General features: G+C 47.0%; 3 protein-coding genes across 6 annotated transcripts in view; 2 read left to right on the top strand and 1 right to left on the bottom strand.

Annotated features, from left to right (window-relative positions):
* Positions 1-881: 881 nt before the first annotated feature.
* On the bottom strand, positions 882-6,949 carry TFPI2 (tissue factor pathway inhibitor 2). 2 transcript variants are annotated; one of them, XM_064444610.1, is made up of 5 exons: positions 6,734-6,949; positions 6,451-6,630; positions 5,795-5,974; positions 4,346-4,519; positions 882-1,996 (listed from the first exon to the last, which is right to left on the bottom strand). In XM_064444610.1, the coding sequence occupies exons 1-5, from the start codon at positions 6,813-6,815 to the stop codon at positions 1,896-1,898; spliced, it is 717 nt and encodes a 238-aa protein (XP_064300680.1). In that variant the 5' UTR covers positions 6,816-6,949; the 3' UTR covers positions 882-1,895. The 2 variants fall into 2 exon arrangements, with proteins under 2 accessions (XP_064300680.1, XP_064300679.1); XM_064444609.1 differs by having other exon boundaries at positions 882-1,999; positions 6,734-6,942.
* Positions 6,950-10,273: 3,324 nt separating this feature from the next.
* LOC135312092 (guanine nucleotide-binding protein G(I)/G(S)/G(O) subunit gamma-11) lies at positions 10,274-14,176 on the top strand. Of its 3 annotated transcripts, none has more exons than XM_064444608.1 (3): positions 10,274-10,425; positions 10,575-10,678; positions 13,719-14,176. In XM_064444608.1, exons 2-3 carry the CDS (start codon positions 10,583-10,585, stop codon positions 13,842-13,844), a joined length of 222 nt encoding a protein of 73 aa, XP_064300678.1. In that variant the 5' UTR covers positions 10,274-10,425; positions 10,575-10,582; the 3' UTR covers positions 13,845-14,176. The 3 variants fall into 3 exon arrangements, with proteins under 3 accessions (XP_064300678.1, XP_064300677.1, XP_064300676.1); XM_064444607.1 differs by having other exon boundaries at positions 10,275-10,427; positions 10,580-10,678; XM_064444606.1 differs by lacking the exon at positions 10,274-10,425 and having other exon boundaries at positions 10,435-10,678.
* Positions 14,177-14,311: 135 nt separating this feature from the next.
* Positions 14,312-19,843, top strand: part of LOC104048679 (probable acyl-CoA dehydrogenase 6) — a 92,280-nt gene continuing 86,748 nt past the window's right edge. The window contains exon 1 of the mRNA XM_064444604.1: positions 14,312-14,493. Coding sequence (XP_064300674.1) covers positions 14,341-14,493 — 153 coding nt within the window. The 5' untranslated portion in view covers positions 14,312-14,340. The remainder of the gene's footprint in view (positions 14,494-19,843) is intronic.

Genomic DNA, 19,843 nt, shown 5'->3' with positions numbered 1-19,843 from the left:
GTGGTTTTTTTAAGCCATGGTCAGAAATCTGCAACAAATGCAGCTGGGGTGCCCCAAATGATAATGCTACGTTTAAAAAATATTCAGAGGGACACTCTGGGCTGCTGCTCCAAGCATCATGGCCAAAATTCACAGCCCAAGGGAAAGGACACATGCAGTGTGCAAAGGTAGTGTGCCCTGCCTCCCCCCAGGGAGGTTAGACTGGCTCTGTTTCCGTTTGAAGGCTGGTTATCAGAGAAAAGGTTTGGTATGGGACAAACACTCAAAAGTGTATCACTAGTTACCTGCGATTTTCTGTCACAGACTGTGCTCATTCATCTGCATGAAGTGATGATTAATTGAAATAAGGTTTTTTGAGATCAAGAACCAGAAATGGAGTGGTGGAAAGACTATGGCAAGCACAGCCAACTGCTTTAATTGAAAATCCAGTAGTGAGAGAAAAATCAGTGAGAAAACCAAATCTTGACTAGTTTTCCCATCATGCTCCCTCTCCTAAATGGGGATAAAGCACACACCTAAAATTTTCTAACTGAAAGCCAATGTCATTTCAAGCAAATAGCCCGCTACCCCCACAAAAGCTCTTCAGATAGCGGAACATCAAAAAGAAGACCCAGCAGCAGACAATCAGCTTAACTCGGCACCCCTTTGAGAGCAGCTTTTTAGGGAGAACCAGCTGAGCCATAAAAACTGCTGGGGATGAATGACATCAACGCAATTTACTGGCTTTCTTCAAATAAAGACCACAGCGTAAGGAAATGATTTAAGAGACAACTAAACTCTGCTAGAGTCATAATTAGTAAATAATAGGTTCCATTACACGTATTGGCGCATACAACTCATTCAGGATAATTAACAGAAGCATACAACAGAACAAGCTCTCCTTTTTTTCCCTCAAAAAACATTTTATTAACATTACTTATAAATTTGTATTTAGAAAATATTGTTGGTGAAATTAATGGAAATTCAGACATGGCTCAAATACAAAACATAAAAGAAGGTGCAATAATATCACCATAGGCATAATCTACCATAAGAAATACAACAGTGCCTCAGAAGAGGAATTATGTGAGATTTGCAGAAGCTTCTGTTTTTCTGCTTTAACAGCCACTGGATAAACACATATCAAGATCCTCAGCAGATGTAATCAGTGTAGCTCCATTAAAACAAACAAACAAAAATATGCTGATTTATGCCATACGAGGACCTGAAGGGTAACTTAGCAGAAATTTCAAATGTCATGAAAAAGTAATGGCTACACTTTCATTTTAATACTCAAGTAGCTTATTCATTGCCTTTGTCAGAGTGTTTATCAAAGTATCTCTGTTCCCAATTTTCTCTTGTGGGATGAGCCAGATTTAAGTTCATACTTCTTTTACTGTTATGAAGGCTTCTGAAAGGCTTGACTATAAACGTAACTGTAAAGGACAGTCTACTTAAATGATAGTACCAAATTATGTAAAACAGCAGGGCAATAAACCTCTAAACACACTTTTGAAGGGTTCCTTTTCTTTGGCAAGCAGAAGATGCCAAAAAACCCCATGGTAGAGATCAGCTTTGTACTCTCCTTAGTTATACTAAGAGATGATTGATTCCTCAAATCTTAATTGATTTGTAACAGCTGAAATATTCTCCCAAGGCAGTAGTAACATTCGCCCATAAAAACATGGAAATCTAAATACCTGGCTTTGCTTATTACTGCAAAGACAACAGAACAGAAGAACCAAACTTAGGTTTATTCTTCTTCTGTTAAATGCAGTTCTTTATAAAAAGTAAGTTGGAAATAAAAAGCAGTTCTGATAGAACTATGTCAGTGTATAAAACTGTGGAAATCATCTTACAAAATAAGAAAGTGGAATCAAGAGAAGGTGTTTCAAACATCCAAGTGCATATCAGATTTAAGACTTCGGCTTATACGTCTGCGGTTTTTTAATCAGTTTTCTCATTACTTTTCTGCGGAATTCTTTCATTGGCTTGTTGATTTTTGGTTTCTGAGTCCCTGCTAAGAAAACAGAGGAAGCAATTAGGGAAACTATGGCAAGACTGTTACTACTCTTTATTGTCTGGTTTGGGTTTTTTTTTCATGTTATACTGTTTAAGCAGTTGATCCAATAGTAGCAAACATATCAGAAACTGTAAAATGTGTTCCGGATACCCTATTCTCACAAACTAAGGTTTTCAGTGTGTCCACCTTTGGCACTGGAGTCCTACTTTGCTGCTTTTTTCCTGAGTGAGCATCAAAGTCTTTTTTAGCTATCCTGCAGTGAAAGCAGAATGGAAGTAAGCACACTGCTCTATCTGAACAAAAAACAAACTCAACTATTACCACATTTCTCTGAACAACACTGGGGCAAAGTCTAAAATATAACCAGTGCTTGTGGGAAATTAAAAGGTAAAATGATTTGGTTTTCCACACAGAACTGCATTTCACACAGAAGCTGCAGAGTGGCCAAAGGCAGTCAGGGTTATCTCCAGGAATACTTACAAAGGCCCCAAGAAATGTGTGAATGCAGTTCAGAAAACAGGTACTGTGCAAGCTTGACTGGAAATCTTTTGTCTTTATGCTGTTTACCTCCATGCAGAGCCCCTGTGGCCAGTTCCCAATTCTTTTGCTGTCACCCCAACACATTTATTTTCTTTTCCACTATAAACTTCTTTAATGAAATGAATCAGAAACCTTTTCAGATCAAAAGCTATAGATCAATTCAAACAGCGGTTGCATATTTGCACAGGGAAGGTCAACTGAATTCAGCTTGCAATTCCAAAAGGTAACAGGAAAGATGCTGAGGAGGAAATTATGGGAGCAGGAGAAAAGGAGTGGCTTAAGTTGCCTTAAAGCTTTGCTTAACGTTGCTGTACGCTCCCAAGCTATAGAAATGAATATGTATGGTGCAACATTAATTAGCACTAATTATGCCCTTAACTATGGGCTTCGATTGTACCAAGCCTTCCTGAATTGCAAAATCCACAAGTTAGTGAAAAAGCTGATAAACGATCCTTTATGTTTGGCTATCTGGTGCTCTAGTTACGAGACAGACAGCATTTCCTTACTTCTTTCTTCCACAAAAAGAGTGAGGAAGGGAGAACCCCCTGGTGGCTCTGGCTGGGTGTAGGCAGGGACAGTGCACAGAGGGGAGATGCCAAAGAGGCAGTTTCCTTCCTTCTCTCTCTTTGCACGCTTAGGCTGGAGCCTGTCCCTACCATTTCCCAGGTAGTAATAGGTGCAAATTAGATAATCACAAGCACCTCACATTGACTTAGCATGCTATTAAAGACTCCTTTACAATACTAGAATGGCAGAGAGACACTCAGGCTTGTCACTCATAGGAATATTACTGCCATGACTAACTGGTAGATTAGTTACTTTATTAGAAGTAAAAATTATAATTTTTACTTTGAGGACTGTGCTCAGGCTGCAATCCTTGTCCCAGCCCTGCATTTCCAGACCAGAACTGAAGAATTATCTCCTAACTTAAGCCTTCTAACTGCACATGTTAAATATGGAAGTGCTTGGACCTGTGCATATCTCATGTTTAAAACAGAGCTACTTTCTGGCTTTTTTTTTCCCCAGGGTCAAGTCAATGTACATGCTACATACAGCCTTACATTTTTTTCTCATTAGTATCAATTTTTAAAGTATTGTGCTGTGTCTGCTTCCTGAGTGCTGTGGGGATCAACACATGATTATGCTTTTCTCTCTCTCATTGATTTACATATCAAATGAATTAAAGTAGAGTATTAAAACTTGCAATAGGTGGTATGAACATCGGACTGCAGGTAAAAGCACAACTGTTTTGACTTAAAAGCACAGCCGGTAGCTGATTTGAATAAAACCATTAAGAAAAATCAGTTATCATTCCCAATCCTTCTACCCACGGCCACAAAAAAGTTGACTCAGCACAACTGATGAGGCAGAAATCTTTAGTAATGGGAAGGGAAAATGGGAACAGGCAGCAGGGAATCAAGGGAGGATGGTAACTGCTGAAAATACAACGGAAAAAAAGTATATTCATTTCACAATTTACTTAATCCTACTTTAAAATACCTGGAAGAAAATGAGACCTTAATTAGTGTTCATGCTGGTACTGAACAGTTTGAAGACATTCCTTGTGGGCTCTAGTAAGCTAATTAGTCTCTTTGTGTGCCCTTCTCTACATTCCATGCAAAAATGGTGTGACCACCTCACACCGCACTGGTCTTGTCAGAAGAATTTAGTGTTGCGTCTCAATTTTCTCTGCCTTTGAAAACAGAGTCCAAAATGCAAAAAGTATACACTTGTCACAAGCCAAGGTGAGTATTTGGATTGCTTTATCTCCTTGTGACTGATAAAATACAAAAAAAATTTTACCTTTTCTGCAGACATTGTAGCAATCCGTTTCAGTAACGAAGTTATTGGAATTTCCACCACAGCCAGTATATTTGAACTCCTTACATGATTTAGTCTTGCTGTCATAGTAATAGCGAGGTACAGAAGAAGAACACAATCCTTCATCCTTTGGGCTATAGCATAGCAAGGGACCAGCTTGAAAAAAAAGAAGGGGGGAAAAAAAAAAGTGAGAGAAAGAAAAATTACATAAATGTAATCTCTACGCCTGGCTTAAAATTTACCCTGCAAAAAATGTTGTGGCTAAACAGCTCTTGTTCCCATTGAACTGACGTGGCTGTTACTGATGACTTCAGAGACTCCCATCTTATTCCTGAGAGTTATGAATTTGAGAAAGCAAGACAGTCACCGAAAATAGGATTACTATCCCACAAGTGAAATTCATCAGCTTTCCCTATTTGTAGTGCCAAACATATGACAGGTGAGATATTTACATAGTCTGACCAGAAATCTTATTCCATATATATCAGAATATAACAATAATTGCAGTCAAACTACCTCTGTAGAATAAAAAGGCACTACTTTGATTATCCTTGCTATCAATTTGGCAGCAAATCCTGCCCGCTTGCAGCAAAAGGTACAAAACCCACCACTTTCCTCACAAGAATCATGTTTCATTTTGCCTTAACAAAATTTTACTTTTCTTGTCAGAGACCTTTTATCAATTTATTGGATGTGCAACAAAGAAATTAAAAATAATTCAGCATTCACCTAAGAAAACACTGACAACCTGTCATCAGCCAAACATAACTGTCTCATCAAGCACTAATAACGCTTAGGCAGTGACAATTTTTATCCATTCTGGTAGATGTTTCTTCTTCAAAGATCCTATCTTGCACTGGATATTAAAGTGGTGTTTATGACAACACATAGCTATAGTCACCTGCTCGTAATTACCACCTCTCTTCTTTAAAGCTCGTACGGAGAGACAGTGAAGAGTCATGTCAGGCAAAAAAACCTTTTATCAGTTGAGCTGGCAAGTGCTAAAAACCCAAGCCACCTAATACCATCTCTCAGGCCTAAATTTTAGAAAGGCACTTCTACTTTGTAATGGGATATCACTGCCCTGAACGTGACTGCCCCTACATCTCATACATCTGCCTCAACACAGATCTCCAACCTTAGTTTCCTCCTGATTACACATGTACAGCTCTCTAGAAGTCAAGAGATCGGTTGGGTGTAGCTGTGGGCATATTTAAGGTCACAACATTAAACTAACACAGCATTTTTGCTCTCTCAGTAACAGCTGAGACAATTGCCACATGAAAGTCTGCAGACAGTACAAATATCTGCTTCACAGAAGTCTTAAAAAATACCACTGTATGGGTATCCAGAGGAAAATATCAAAGAAAATATAATCTTCATATCACTTTCAAACCATCTATTTTATTAAAAAATTGGAACAACCATTACTTTTCTCCGGCAGACAGTGGTCCACACAAGACTGCAAATCTCTGAAGTTGTTGCCATTTCCGTAACAGCCACCGTAGATGAACTCCTCACACTGCATCGAGCTCAAGTTAAAGGCATATCTTCTTAGGTAACTCCTGCAAGGTCCTCCATCAGCCTCCAGCCGGCACAATTTGGGCACTTCTGCAACAAATATAATTTCACTCTCTGAAAAATCAACCCTTCGTGCTCTCCGTACTGAACAACCTGGTAGCGTAGACAAAACACTATTACTCTGGTCACAGGCAAGTCACAGCTTGTCCCACTACCTGCATTCTTTAATAAAGTGGGATAAGATTTACAGGAGGAATCTGATGCATTGACTAGTTATAATATTAAATTTCATTTTAAATATTAATAGTTAAACTCCACGTGTCACCCCTTAGACAAGTCACTGCTGTTTCTTTGTGTAAAATTGACATCTGTAAGACAGCTGCAACAGGCAGGAGGGACAGACACTGGGTAGTGTACAAAGCAAACCCCGCGAGCAGCACAGCCTCCCCGGAGCTCCCCTGGCCCCCTCCGGCCCCCTGCCACCCCGGGGGCACTCCGAGGAACCAGACCCCCTCGGGTCGGCCCCCGGGGCTGAGGAGGGCGGCGGGGCCGGTCCCCGGACTCACTCTTGATGCTCCAGCAGTTCTTCTCGCAGTCGTCGAGGGTGAGGAAGTTGTTGGCGTTGCCGTGGCAGCCCCCGTAGGTGAACTCCTGGCAGCTCTGCGTGTACCTGTCGTAGTACCAGCGCGGCACCAGGGCGCGGCAGGGCCCGTCGTCGGGGGGCAGCAGGCAGGCGCGCTGCTTCTCTGCGGGAGACACCAGCGACCGGGGCTGAAGCCACCTCGGCGGCGGCCCCGGCCCCGGCCCCACGGAGCCGCCCGTGGGGTCCCGCCGAGCTCCCGCTCCTACCTGTGAGGGTGCGCGGGGCCAGGGCCGCGCAGGCCAGCGGCAGCAGCAGCGCGGGCAGCGGGAGGCGGCGGCCGGCGGCCATGTCGCGGCGGCGGACGGGAGGGCGGGCAAGCGGGTGGCAGCGGGGTCCCGGCAGCGAACGGCGCTGTCCGGCCCCACGGCAGCGCTTTATATGCACCGAGACGGCTTCCCCGGGCCGCCTACATCCTTGCGCATGTGGTGGGAGGGGAAGGTCTGATTCAGCAGGGCAGCAGGTCCCCGCTGACCCGGCCGTCACCGGGGCGCGGCAGGCTGCGCGCCTGCGTGAGCCCGGGCGCCGGGGGGCGCGGGCCGACCCCCGCCCCGCCGCCTCGGGGCCCCCCCGGCCGGGGGGAGCAGCGGGGGACAGGTGGGGAGTCCCCGGCGGGGCCGCCGGGGTGCTGGCCGGGGCCCGTGGCTGTCACGTCCCGTTCCCGTTTTCCCCCACCCCACCCTGCACTTTACGGGATGATGCTCCAAGAGCATTTCCTGTTAATCACGGCGAAAACTGGACGGGTCACTTAGCGAAAGTCCTCTCCCCCCTCGCCCCCGTGGCGGCCGCTCCCCGTTTGGAGGCTCCGGGCAGAGGGCGCTGAGAAGGGAGCCCCGGAGCCTCCCGCAGAGTCTGGTCGGACGGGTCAAGCACAGGCCGCTTCGCAGGTGCCACTAGGGATAACCCCATAAAGCGGGTCACGGTTTGGTACCGTTGTGTGTAACGCTAACGAGCCTGAGGAAACCGAGGCACCGCCAGCGGGCTCGGACTGCTGGGAAACCCGGGGGCCTGTAGGGATGAGACCTCTCGCTAGTTCAGAGGAGAGCTGGATTTCAGAAAATATCACGACCTGTCTTATTCTGTAGATTTTAACCCCACCGGGTGATGCAGCATGAGCTGGGGGAGGAAGGGGTAAGCAGCGAACAGCATACTTTCCCTCTCTAATCTATTCGACCCGTTACATTAATTAGTGTTTACTCCAGGTTTAATACAGTAAGAGAGATAAGAGTGGCTGCAAATTAGGTGTGCTTTCTATAGATAACAATAAACTAATCTGATCTCCTATTCTTCTCCGCTCCCTTTGTAGCCACGGTGTTGGGGCTCAGTCCTTCAGGCAGGGGCTGCTGTTGATGGGATTGGGATACAGGGCCCTGGAAATCTGTGGCCTGCAGGAAAGAAGCCACAGCCTGTACGGGCTCCATGGCTTCTCTCCTTGTCTTATCTCATGGAGGATTTACGACCTAGTTTTCTGACATAATTTTGTTTTTCATAAAGGCAAGAAAGAGGAGTAAATTCAACCCCCACTCCACCTAGGTGGCTTCTGGGAGGATATGAATGGCACCTGTCTCCCTCCTTTTTCAGGACTGTTCCTTTTTTCAGAATCCCCATTTGCAAAAGAGCAAGTGGATGCTTTAGTGACCAAAAATAAAAAAAATCCAAAAAACAAGCCAACAAACCCTGAACCATAAACCCTGATACAGTCTGAGACATCACCATGGAACACACGTGCCGTGTTTTGGAATCTTATAGCTACAACTGTTAGTAACACGTGCCATCATTTTTAGTTTTTCTTTTAAGCTTACTAAGTACAGCAACTATAATAAAGTTTATGTCCCTCTGGTAGGGAAAAAAAAAAGTAAACCAACATACATTTTCTATTCTCAGAAAAAAATCAGAAGGACATGTTTCTAATATTAGGAAACTCTCAAGTGATTTTAAAGACTAGACTGATGTCCTTTAGTTTTCATTGCATTTTGTTGGAATTGCAAAGGAAGTCATTGAAATACTGCTTTAAACAATAGCAGCAAAATTAATGCTGTCATGCAAATACTATTTGCCATATTTTCCATTTCCTCTGTGCACATGCACACAAATCAAAGTTTGCGCTAAACCCACCTATCCATCAGTGCTGCAGCTCAGTGCAGTATTTATTCAGCTGGAGGAGCAAAGAAGTTCACTTAGATTGGGTAAGTGTCTTTAAAAATACATGAACTAGAGTAAAAGTTAGCATAGCAAGTGGTAGAAAGTCCTTTACTAACTGCAATCAGCAGAGCAAGTCATGTCAGCAGACAGCTCACGGCAGCCTTTCCATTACTGGGTTATCGATACCAAGCTGCAACTGTTCTTCCCACCTTAACTGTGTTAACTGTGTGCCAGAGCCCACCCTCAGATCACTCCCGCACCCTACACCTGCCACCACCACACCACACGCTCTCTACCTCTCCGCCAGCAGACCCTGAGACCCTGGCCAGCCAGCCAGCTCCTTCCACCTGCTTTGACTGGCCCAGGGACCAGCAGCTGGTGGGGTTTGGGGATGCAGCTGCCAGTGTAGATTATGGGGGTGTAGAAATTCCATACCAACAGCTGGGAAGGGGGTGGATAAGAGCCAGAGGGAGAGGAATTTATTTTAGTGAACTGGCTAAACTGAAACAAATACAAACCCCAAGAGCACTATAGGAGCAGCACTGGAGCAGGAAGATGTAAATCTTACATACTGCAGAGAGCTGCTTACATGTGGGGAGTGGGGAGAGAAGAAAGGAATGTCTTTAAGGGGAAAAGCCAGAAGTGGAAGGAGGGAGGAGTGAATGCCTATAGGGACCTTTGAAGTGCCAGATAACAGGACTCATACAGGCCCACTGTAGTGGCCTGCAGCTTTGTTCAGTGTTAACAGGTTGCAGATTCTGCCTCTGCTGGGTTTGTAGGAAAGCAACTGCTGGGATCAGAGGTGTTGGGTTCTGTGCAAATACGCATGGAGGGGCCACCCAGTTCCAAAGAGCATGGCACTCTGGAATCTAGACCTCAAAAGTATATGCAACCACAGGAGAAGAATGGCCTACTTCCTTCTTTTAACCCATAATTTCTCTTACAGGTGGTACGCCATCCTCAACACCTGTCATAACTCCATGAGTCCAGAGATGCTCTGTGCAGGTCAGGCAAGACACCCTCTTATAGAGAGCTGCAACTCTTCTTTGCAGACATACCTACGAACAAAAGTTGCTAGGTATGCAACTTGCAAAAGTTGCAAGACCACTGGTGGCCTTGCCACCTGCCAGGACACTTGACCTGAGAGCGGTTCCTTCCCCTACCATTAGTCCAGTCCATTTGTAGTTTCAGTGCATAGGTATGGAGGAACGTGTCCATGCAAACCACCCGCTACGGGCTTAGCTTCCGGGCAGAGGAGCACAGAGCCCAAGGATGCTGGTGGCACAGGCAAAGGAGAACCATAGCGAGAGCCAGGAGGAGCAGGAGGTGGCAGGGGAGAAATCCCTCAACGATGGGCCAGAACACCCGGCTGATCTCGCTGTGTTTGCCCCTCAGCGGTGGTGAAGAGGGGGCAGAGGGGAGAGCCCAGCACCGGAGGGGAGATGCCAGCACCGGAGGGTGACTGCAGCTCCCCGCTCCTGCCGCCGGCTGCCCCGCGGGGGGCCGGGGCGAAGCGGCGGCGGGGCCGAGCGCCCTTTCCCGGGAGCCGCGCCGGAGCGACCGGACCCTCCCTGTGCAGGCAGGGCCCGTGTCAACGCCCCGGCAGCGAGCCCGGTCGGGCGGCGGGCTGTAATCCGGTTAGGGGGGGATTAGCGTCGTGTTTAAAGGAGCGGCGGCGGGGAAGGGGTGCCAGGGGCGCCGGGGAGGAAGCGGCCGCCGCCGCCGCCGAGCAGCGGGGCAGCCCGGACGGGACGGCACCGTGTGAGTGAGCCCGGGGGCGGGCCGGGGACGGCCGTCCCACCGCCCCGCCGCCCCGCGCCCGCCGGGGGCTCCGGCCCCGGCGCCTTCGCTGCCCAGAGGTAACCTTTTGTCCTCCCTCCCTCCCTCCCTCCTTGCGCGCTTTGGCAGTGTAGACGATGCCAGCCATCAACATCGAGGACCTGAGCGAGAAGGACAAACTGAAAATGGAAGTGGAGCAGCTCCGGAAAGAAGTGAAGCTGGAGAGGCAGCCGGTGAGTGGCCGCGCAGAGGGGCCCGGGGCTGCCCGGCCGCCGGGGCGGCCGCCGGGACCAGGGCCGGAGGGGGGACAAGCCCGTTACTTCCCGGGCGGGGGTGCGAGGGCTCGTGCGGCGCCCGGGGGCACGTCGGGCGGGCGGCGGGGCCGGGCGCGGCGGCCCGGCGCGGAGCGGGGGGGCCCGTCCCGCCGCGGCGGACCCGGCGAAGGCAGGGGCAGCGGGGCTTCGGGGGCCGCGCTCCGGGGGAACCCCGGCTCTTTTGGGACACCCGCAGTTTGCACCGACGGGTCCGGCCACCCCGTTTGGGGCAGGGACCGGTGACGGCGACATAGCACCGTGCAGGAGCGGAGGTCCTTCACGGGAGTGGCTGTGGAGCGAGGGGGAAGGGACGCAGCGTCCCGGGATCGGTCGCCCCGAGGGGCCGGCACGGTCCCGCCGGCCGCGGCCGCTCCCCTTAGGGCATTCGGCACCCCTCGGGTTCCCCTTCCTCGCGGTTCCTCGGAGCCCAGCGCCAGCACAAGGCGGCCCTGCCTGGCGAGGGAGGAGCGCGTCGAGCTCGGTTCCCCTCCTCTGTCAAGCGCGTTGGCATCTGGCGGTGCCGGGCGAGGGGGCGGCGTGCTGGCGGGGGGCCTCGCTGCGGCACCGCGCCCGGCCCGGCCCGGCCCGGCGGGGCTGCGGGGGAAGCATCGCTCCCCGCCTCCCGGGCTGTGCCGTGCCCGGGCACAGGACAGGAGCCTAAGGACGGCTGGTGCAGAGCCGTGATCCGTCCAGCCTCGTCCGACAGAAACATTCTACCTCCAGTCATTGCTCCTTTCCACAGGCAAAGTAGTTTCCAGTGAAATTTTTGTATTTTTACACATTTCCTATAGCTGAAAGCCGTGCAGAAACCGATCTTGCTCCGTGATAAAACTAATATCCTTTTAATTCTGCATGCCAGCAGAAGCAAACTACATCTAAATAAACGCTTCTAGTTAGGACTAAAAATACGTTTATATGTGAGAATCAGTGGCATTTGTCACACTAATTACATTGCAGGTCTAGGTGTTTAACCCAGAGAATAAGAAAGCCACAGTTCTGTTTTAGCTGTCAGTTAGGTGTCAGTGGTTGTAGATGATATGCTATACTCTAAAGCTCCAGCAGTATTGAAGGCTCCACATCCAAGAACTGTAGATATCTACGTGATCCCTTAGAGAGTTCCCAAGCAATTAAAATATACTCTATAGGATGTACGGATTTTGATTTGTAATAATAATTATTATAATAATATTACATTATTATTATTAATAATAACTCTTGTATAAATTTTCAGAATAAACCAAAAGCCTGATTGTTTTCGGGAAATGGATGTTTTCAAATCACCTAGTAAAGCACAGACAAAATCCTCAATTTTACCAGTGCATTATAACAGAAGTTTCACTGTGGGAATGAAATCTGTGTTGTAGTTGTCCCTGTCACCTGGTGCCTGTATGGGTGTTACAGGGACAGGGAAATGCAGAAGCCACTCTTCTGTTGTCACCAAAAGTAAAAACGTTTAGCCAAAGTTTTCTTGTCCTGTTCCTATACCTTTACAGCACAAAGAGGAAATATCCTTTTGAGTATTTTTTTGAATGAATAAAAATGTCTGGATGCGTATTTAAGCAGACATTTTTTTCTTATATGTGGAAAAGTTCCTGATAGTGCTGACTGAAGTAAAACAAACCCTGGTCCTGCATATACTTTGGAGCACAGGTTCACTATGGCATAAGGTGCCCCAGTTTGAATGAAGAGGGTTTGCAAGACACAGAAGAGCGAGGCACGTGTAATAGGATTTGTAGGTCCAAATTCTTCTTTGCTGTAAGGCAGCTAGAGGTAGTTAGACCTTATTTTATGCACTGTTTAATTGGGAATTAACCCTAAGTTCTTTCTGATGGCTTAAAGCTTGATTTTGCACAAGGCCACTCTCTGCTGGTCTGTGATGCAGCAAGTAAATTAATTGGTTTTCTTGTCATAATTTCACCTATGGAGTAAAACAAAGTTTAACAAAGAGGCCAAGGGGCCTTAAGTTAGAAATACAAGTCATGTAGCGGCCTGGCCAACAGCTGGTTCCTACTGCTGACTCCCTACTGCTATGCCTCCGCAGGGGTTGCGGGGAGGAGGGGGGGACAGAGCCCAGAGGGTGTCCTCAGACATGTCAGGTATTCGAGCACCTCAGGACAGATCCTGCTGACATAGGGAAGGGAAACGAGAGATGTACGTGGACAAGGGTGCTCTGGAGCTGGTGGGATTTGCTTGTGCATCCTCTAGCTCTGCAGACACCGTTACTACATGCGCTGCACGTGCTCCTGCCTTGGTGAACACAAACTAAACCCGTTTCTTCTACACAGGCAGGTTCTGTGCAGGCGTACCTACATCAGTGCTAGTTCGCCGTGAACGTCATGCAAAGTACTATGCATATTATGTTCCCTCATAACACAACAGGCTGTTTTATTAACCGTTGTTCAAAATAACCCCAGGTAACCCATAAGTAAATTGTCTTTCCTAGTTAGGTGTTTACTCCTTTTCAAGATGCATGGTTGCTATTATAGGACCATAAGGTGAGAGTTTGTATTACCACTGAAAAATCATTATTGAATGCTTTGTTTGGGAAAAACATGTAAAGCCATAAATACTTTGAAATGGAATTGAAAGTTACTGATCCTGAACCCATTGACTGTACAGTCGTGCTGACCCTGAGAGCTTGGTCCGCAGCGTAAAAAAACTATATTGACTAATTAAAAAAAAACACAACACAAACTAACAAGTTGGAACTGCAGCTTCTGCAGAGTTAGAGTGGCATACACATCCCAGTGATACTCATGTTCTGTGAATATCGGGCTGTGAAAGAGTGGAAGGAAGCTGAGCCTTCCACGTGCTTAGTGCTGGCTCTGTGTGCAGACCTTTTATGTTTGATAGGAAGGTAAATAAGAGAAGGAAGGATGTGAATTCACTGCTTTGCTCTTCCGACGTGCACGGTGAGCCCCGGCCGTAACGCTGCCGCTTCTCTGTTCTTTCACTCGAGGTGTCCAAGTGCTCCGAGGAGATCAAGAACTACATCGAGGAGCGGTCGGGCGAGGACCCGCTGGTGAAGGGGGTTCCCGAGGACAAGAACCCCTTCAAGGAGAAGGGAGGCTGTGTCATCGCTTAGGAGGAGGAGCCCGGCGCCTGCCACCGGAGCAGACACTCGTGTTGTACCCGTAGGGAGTCACTAGCGTGTCCCCACCGCCGCCGGTCCTTGTTGAACGAGCACAGGAGCGGATTTTTTTTTTTTTTTCTTACAATAAAGAAACCAACCCGAGAGCAGCCGAGACCCGCGTGGGTCGCTCGGCAGGGACGGCTGTCCCCCGCTCCCCGCCGCGGCCGTCCTTCCTCCCGCGGCCGGGACGGCTCCTCTCGCTTCGCGGCGCCCGCTTTCGCCACCCGTTTATCAACCGGTTGCTTCATCGCTGTTCGTTGGCATTAAAGAAAACCTGCGTGTAACCCGAGAGCCTACCGTGGCTTGCTGCGGGGGGGAGAGGGGCTGGAGGAGGCAGGGAGGGAGGGGACGGGACGGGACGGGGCGGTGCAGGGCCGGGCCCGCCGCTGGAGCCGACCAGTGCAGGCCGCGGGCGGGGGCGGAGCGAGCGGGCCCGGTGGTGGCGGCCATGGCGCTGCGGGGCGGCAGGCGCTGGGCGGGCTTGGCCTCGGTGCTGCGGGGAGGCGCGGCCCCGGTGCGCGGCGGCAGCTCGGGGCAGTGGGACGGAGGGCGGCTCGGTGACACCCCGCAGCACCGCGACTTGCGGGCGGCCCTCAGGAAGGTACCGGCTCGGCGGGCGGGCCCGGGAGCGCGACGGGTCTGTGGGACACATGCGGGGAGAGCAACCGCAGCAAGGCCACCGAGCCACCCGGCGTGGCTCAGGGTGTGTTTAAACAAGTAAATCCCCCCCCCCGCCAGCGTCAGCATCGAAGCCAGTACAACACGTGGAACAGCAAAACGCTTCCCCGCCGTGTCCTGCCACGGGCCGGGTGCGTGGGTTTAGTCCTGCGGGGTGACTGGTGGCCCCGTGTGCCACGACCGGGCCCGTGCTGCTGCCCCGGGCACACACGGGCCCGCAGCTCCCGCCCAGCGGCTGCAGAATGCAAGGTTAAGGTCTGTTTGCGGGTGCAGAGCACAAGAAGAGGCAGAACAGAGCTTGTTTGTTGTTGCACGATTTCTAGAAGGGGAGTAATATGAGGTTTCTGTCAAAGTGAATCCTAAATCAAGAGGAGAGGAAGCATTTCTGGTAAGGTAACATGTAAATTGAATGTCAAATGACAATCTGAAAGTAATGGTGGTACTGGGCAAACTGTTTTCTTTCCAATGGTGAGGTCAGCATCACCTGTAGAAGGCTGTGGTATAATCAAGCACACCTGTTCTTCTTGTATCAGGAATAGCGTGGCCAGCAGGAGCAGGGATGTGATTGTGCCCCTGTACTTGCCACTGGTGAGGCTGCATCTCAAATACCGGGTTCAGTTTTGAGCCCTTCAGTACAAGAAGGATGTTGAGTTGCTGGCGTGTGTCTAGAGAAGGGCAACAAAGTTGGTGAAGGGTCTGGAGAGCAAGTCTTAAGAGGAGAGATTGAGAGAACTGGGGTGTTTAGCCTGGAGAAGAGGAGGCTGAGGGGAGACCTTGTCACTCTTTACAACTACCTCAAAGGAGGTTGTAGTGAGGTGGGTGTTGGTCTCTTCTCCCAAGTAACAAGCGATAGGATGAGAGGAAACAGCCTCAAGCTGCATCAGGGGAGGTTTAGATTGGATATTAGGAAAAATGTCTTTACTGAAAGAGTGGTCAGACATTGGAGCAGGCTGCCCACAGAGGTGGTGGAGTCACCATCCCTGGAGGTGTTCAGGAAACGTGTAGATGTGGCATCTGGGGACATGATTTAGGAGGCATGGTAGTGTTGACTTGACAGTTGGACTTGATGATCCTCATGGTCTTTCCCAACCTTAATGGTTCGATGAGTGTAAGTTATACAATTAGATAGTTTGGAGGGAGAAAGCCCTGGTGTGGAGCCCACCTGGGGGGGCTGGGGCCAGCTGTGTGTGAGAGAGGTCCACCTTTAAACTAGGGCCTGATGAGAAAAGTGCTGAAGTTTGGTACCTGCTACAAGGAATAGACAGTGTTACCATGGTAGCCACATACAAACAAACAGGATGTGCTTTCAGAGATGGGTATTGTGAAGTGTAAAGACTTGTACTTCATTTACCTATAGATAAATTTATAAATCCTAGCTGGTGCCGCAGTGCTGTTCTGTAGCTTTTTGCAAACAGTATGCACTGGATTGCCGGACACTTAGGTGACTTTGGAGCTGTGCTGTCATATTTTTTATAGATGTGTTTTAAAGTTAGTCGAGGAATCTTATACTGTCATGGGTAAACTGAACCTTTTCCAAATTTTATCTCTCTTCTAGGTCACTGTGTACAAAAGATACCTGAGTTACTTTTGATCCATGCGGTTTTTACTTTCCTTCAGGTTTTTTAGGAATTAACTTTCAAACTTCTAGTTTTAAAACAAGATATCCCAAAGGCCATTTAATTAATCAATCAAGTTTTATATCACTAAGATGAGGCCTATAATCAATGAGCTTTAGCAGTTGTGGGTTCATCATCTGTGTTATAAAAAGAAACCTGAGCAATAAGGAAAAGAGATACGTGACCAGTCTGTTTCATAAGAAATTAGTTTCATTACTCAGAATTCCTGGACCTTCTGCAAAGTGGAAATAAGCTGCTCCCCCTTAAATTATGGGGGAATTACTAGAAGAAGTTGGAAACAAATCCTCTTCTCTCACGTGATTCAGTAGCGCAGGATTTTGTAGCTAATACCGTAGTGTCAAATTTGTGTTGATCCCACTTGGAGGAGGCTTTCGCTCTGTGTGTCTGGAGAGTCATCTGCCCGACGAACTTGTTCCCTGGCATGCTGCTCCCCGTTACCTGCCCGGGCACTACAACTGCATTAGTGAAAAATCAGCGTCCTTCTGAAATACAGAGGACAAGGCCAGACATTGCGAAGGCAGTAGTCTGGATCTGGAAGATTTTAAAAGTCCTGCTTTATCAGGGATAGGTTGAGACACACATTGTTTTGTATCCGAGGTGTCTGCTGCTGTGCATTTACTGAGGGATCAGTTGAAAAGGCGGGAGGTGGGGGAAGTGGCTGTGTTGGTGTCTGCTGGTGCAGTGTTTGCTGCTCCGCTGTGTGACACAGTGAATCTTTTCACAAATACTTTTTTCCCCCATCTTGTTTTTATTCTCCCCATGCCTGTTGAAGTGCAGCTAACAGTATGCCCTACCTTGCTGGGTTTAGCACAGATAATTGAATGCTGGGCTAAGAGGGAATGTGATGCTACATTTATCACAGAAATCCCTGTGATGACTATATTGTAGAAGAGATTGCAGTAAGCAACATAAACCCAATTTTATCATTGTCCTGTATTTTACAAAATGCTTATATAGCATTTATTTTAGATTTTATCTGCTCATATAGGAAAAAAAACCTCACCAATTTATGTCAAATCCAGTCTGATGTTGTTCAACCCAAAGCTTCTAGCAATCAGTGTTTGTTTTGGCTTTAGTTAAACCTGCCCCCAGCGACTTCAGGATAAACCGAAAAGAGAGAATGACCACTCAGGATCTGTAACATATTTTAAGTGTTCCTCTAGCTAAATCCAGATACAACTATCAGAGAAATGAGCAGGGCAATTCCATGAGGGAGAACTGGTGGTTTTTTTGGTTTTTTTTTTTTTTTGTCTCCATTAATTTTATTTTTTAACCTATTAAATTAATGTATCTTAAACGGTCTGTAATTTTCCAATTGTTCTGAGCAGGATGAGGAAGAGAGTCTTATAATTCCAGGGGGCTGTTTTTAGCAAGGGTATTGAAATAAGCTCGTGAGTGGTTTCCTTTACAACTTTCTAGGTCACCACCCTTCCTCTTTGAAATAAAAAATGCAACTTTTCCGTAGCTTGTTGAACAATGCATGCAGTGCAGTAGCATCCTACAGCTTGCTGCAGCAATTAAACTCTAGTATAACTCACTTGAAGGAAAAAAGATTTAGCCTGCTCTATGAGTATATGCATACTGTTATGCACACACAGAGGATATATACATGCTGCCCGTTTTTCTTTTCCCCTGGCGTTAGTAGTAAGAAGCTTTGGGAAATAGGTTTGAAAAGGATTGGTGTATATTTTGCTGGAGTTGCATGTAATATAAATGAGATTTCATTTTATATCCAGTGGTGACTTGGTCTAGTTATGCTGTGTTACGTCTCTGTAGGATAAGGGGGTTTTCCCCTGTGACAGTGAGAGCCCACCAAAGGACACCACTACCTTATTTGCCACTCTTGGCTTGTATGTCATGAGTTTCTGTTTATTAATATATGTATTTGTACAAGAATTAAAGCCCATTCATATTAGAGCATGCAGGGTCTGAATTCAATATTGACATTTACTTTAACTTTCTGGTAAAATTACTGTAAATTCCCCGACAAAAGAATATGGCTTTTTTTGACCTTCTGCAAAATACTAAGGGTGACCACCTTTGCCACTGGATCACTTTGAATGGAGTTGGTTTATTTACCTTTGTAGCAAATGATAGAAACCAGCAACAGAACAGCAAAGTTGTAGATTGCTGGTGTTAGAAATAAATCACTTAAAAGTTAGTTTCTCACTAAACTGGGAGGGAGAAAGGGCACAGCTGAATCTGCAAAATACATGACTTGCATCTGTAATTTTAAGACGTTATTTATCGTACACCTGAGGTACAAGTTTCAGGAGGACACAGTTAAAAAATATGACATTAGGAAAGCTCTAAGATTTTTCACTGAGTGCTCTTCTGTCTAGGGCAAGTAAATGTATTCCCAGAATCTGGGGTATTTGCAATAGCCTTTCTCATCTTCTATCTGACAGAAACGTTATATAAACATTTAGGGGCTAGTTCTTTTGCTGGTGTAGGTAAATACTGCAATATCATTTACTACTGCCAGCAATTTTTGGTGGTGGTTTAACAGAGAGGAAATGTTCATAATTCATTTCTGTTGTTATTGGAAGGGGTAGCTGGGATATACCCCTGTAATAAGAGGAACCATCCAATACATTCACTAGTGCCCTACCAAGAGTTGCTTTTAAATCAGTTTAGGAGAATAGGAGAGAAAAAAACCATGAGCTTCAGCACAGTCAAGCAAGCTCTGTAAAAAGCTTTTTCTGATAATCAGAAAAATGTCACTTAATGTACAAATGCTTCATTGTGTAGCAAAAATGCAGTAAAGACAATTTTATGGGCAATGCTCTTATTTGTTACTCAGTGTCACAGTAATGCATACATCTGACATTGCAGTTGCTGTGTCTCAACACTGGATTTTTTTCCTATCCCATATTCCTGTCAGAACAAATTGCTACTGCATCTAGTTAGACTTCTCAGTGAGAATCTTTTAGGAGAACTGAGCCTAAGGGATATTTTTGTGGTTCAGGCCTAGCTATTATATTGCTTTATTGTTGGCAGACTTGATTGGGTTAGGCAATACAGTTACGCACTTCTGACAACTAAAATAGTGTCTTAATAAGCAGTTTATGACCGAGCAAATGTCTAGGGTTTATATAGGTTTTGCCATGACTTGTCAGAAAATGTAGCTTTGCTTAAATCTTTTTAGGTCACACTTGCTTGGAAATGTGCAATTAAATCTCTCCCCCTGCCCGTGTACCCATACTAATGAATGTGGCATCTCCCAGCCAGGTGTCAGGGTGCTCTGAAAGCTAGTCTGTTCTCTGTTTCAGCTCACCTTGCTCTGGACTTCGACTTCCTGGGAGATTTTTTTCCCCTGTTTGGGCTCAGAGGGAGCATGAAAGCCTACATCTATCTCCAGTCCTTGAAGATGAAATTTGATAGATGGACACTGATAGATTACATGAGATCTCCAAAATGCTTGGTGTGCTTCTTAAAATTCTTTTCTGTCATGCAGCTGGGTTTGTGCATCTAGACAGCAATTGTTATATTTTCAATGTCCTTTAAGAGCCAAAGATCCCTGGTCATTAGCCCTGGTAGCAGCACCTGGGTTGTATGTTCACTCAGATTGATTTCAGTGAGTAGTTTTTAACTTCTCATAAAAAAACTAGAGCATTAGTTTATCTGTAGGAATAA

This window comes from Phalacrocorax carbo, chromosome 2, assembly GCF_963921805.1.
Source record: "Phalacrocorax carbo chromosome 2, bPhaCar2.1, whole genome shotgun sequence".
NCBI lineage: Eukaryota > Metazoa > Chordata > Aves > Suliformes > Phalacrocoracidae > Phalacrocorax > Phalacrocorax carbo.
The sequence above is the reverse complement of the archived record's forward strand: the minus strand, read 5'-3'. Positions and strand labels throughout refer to the sequence as shown.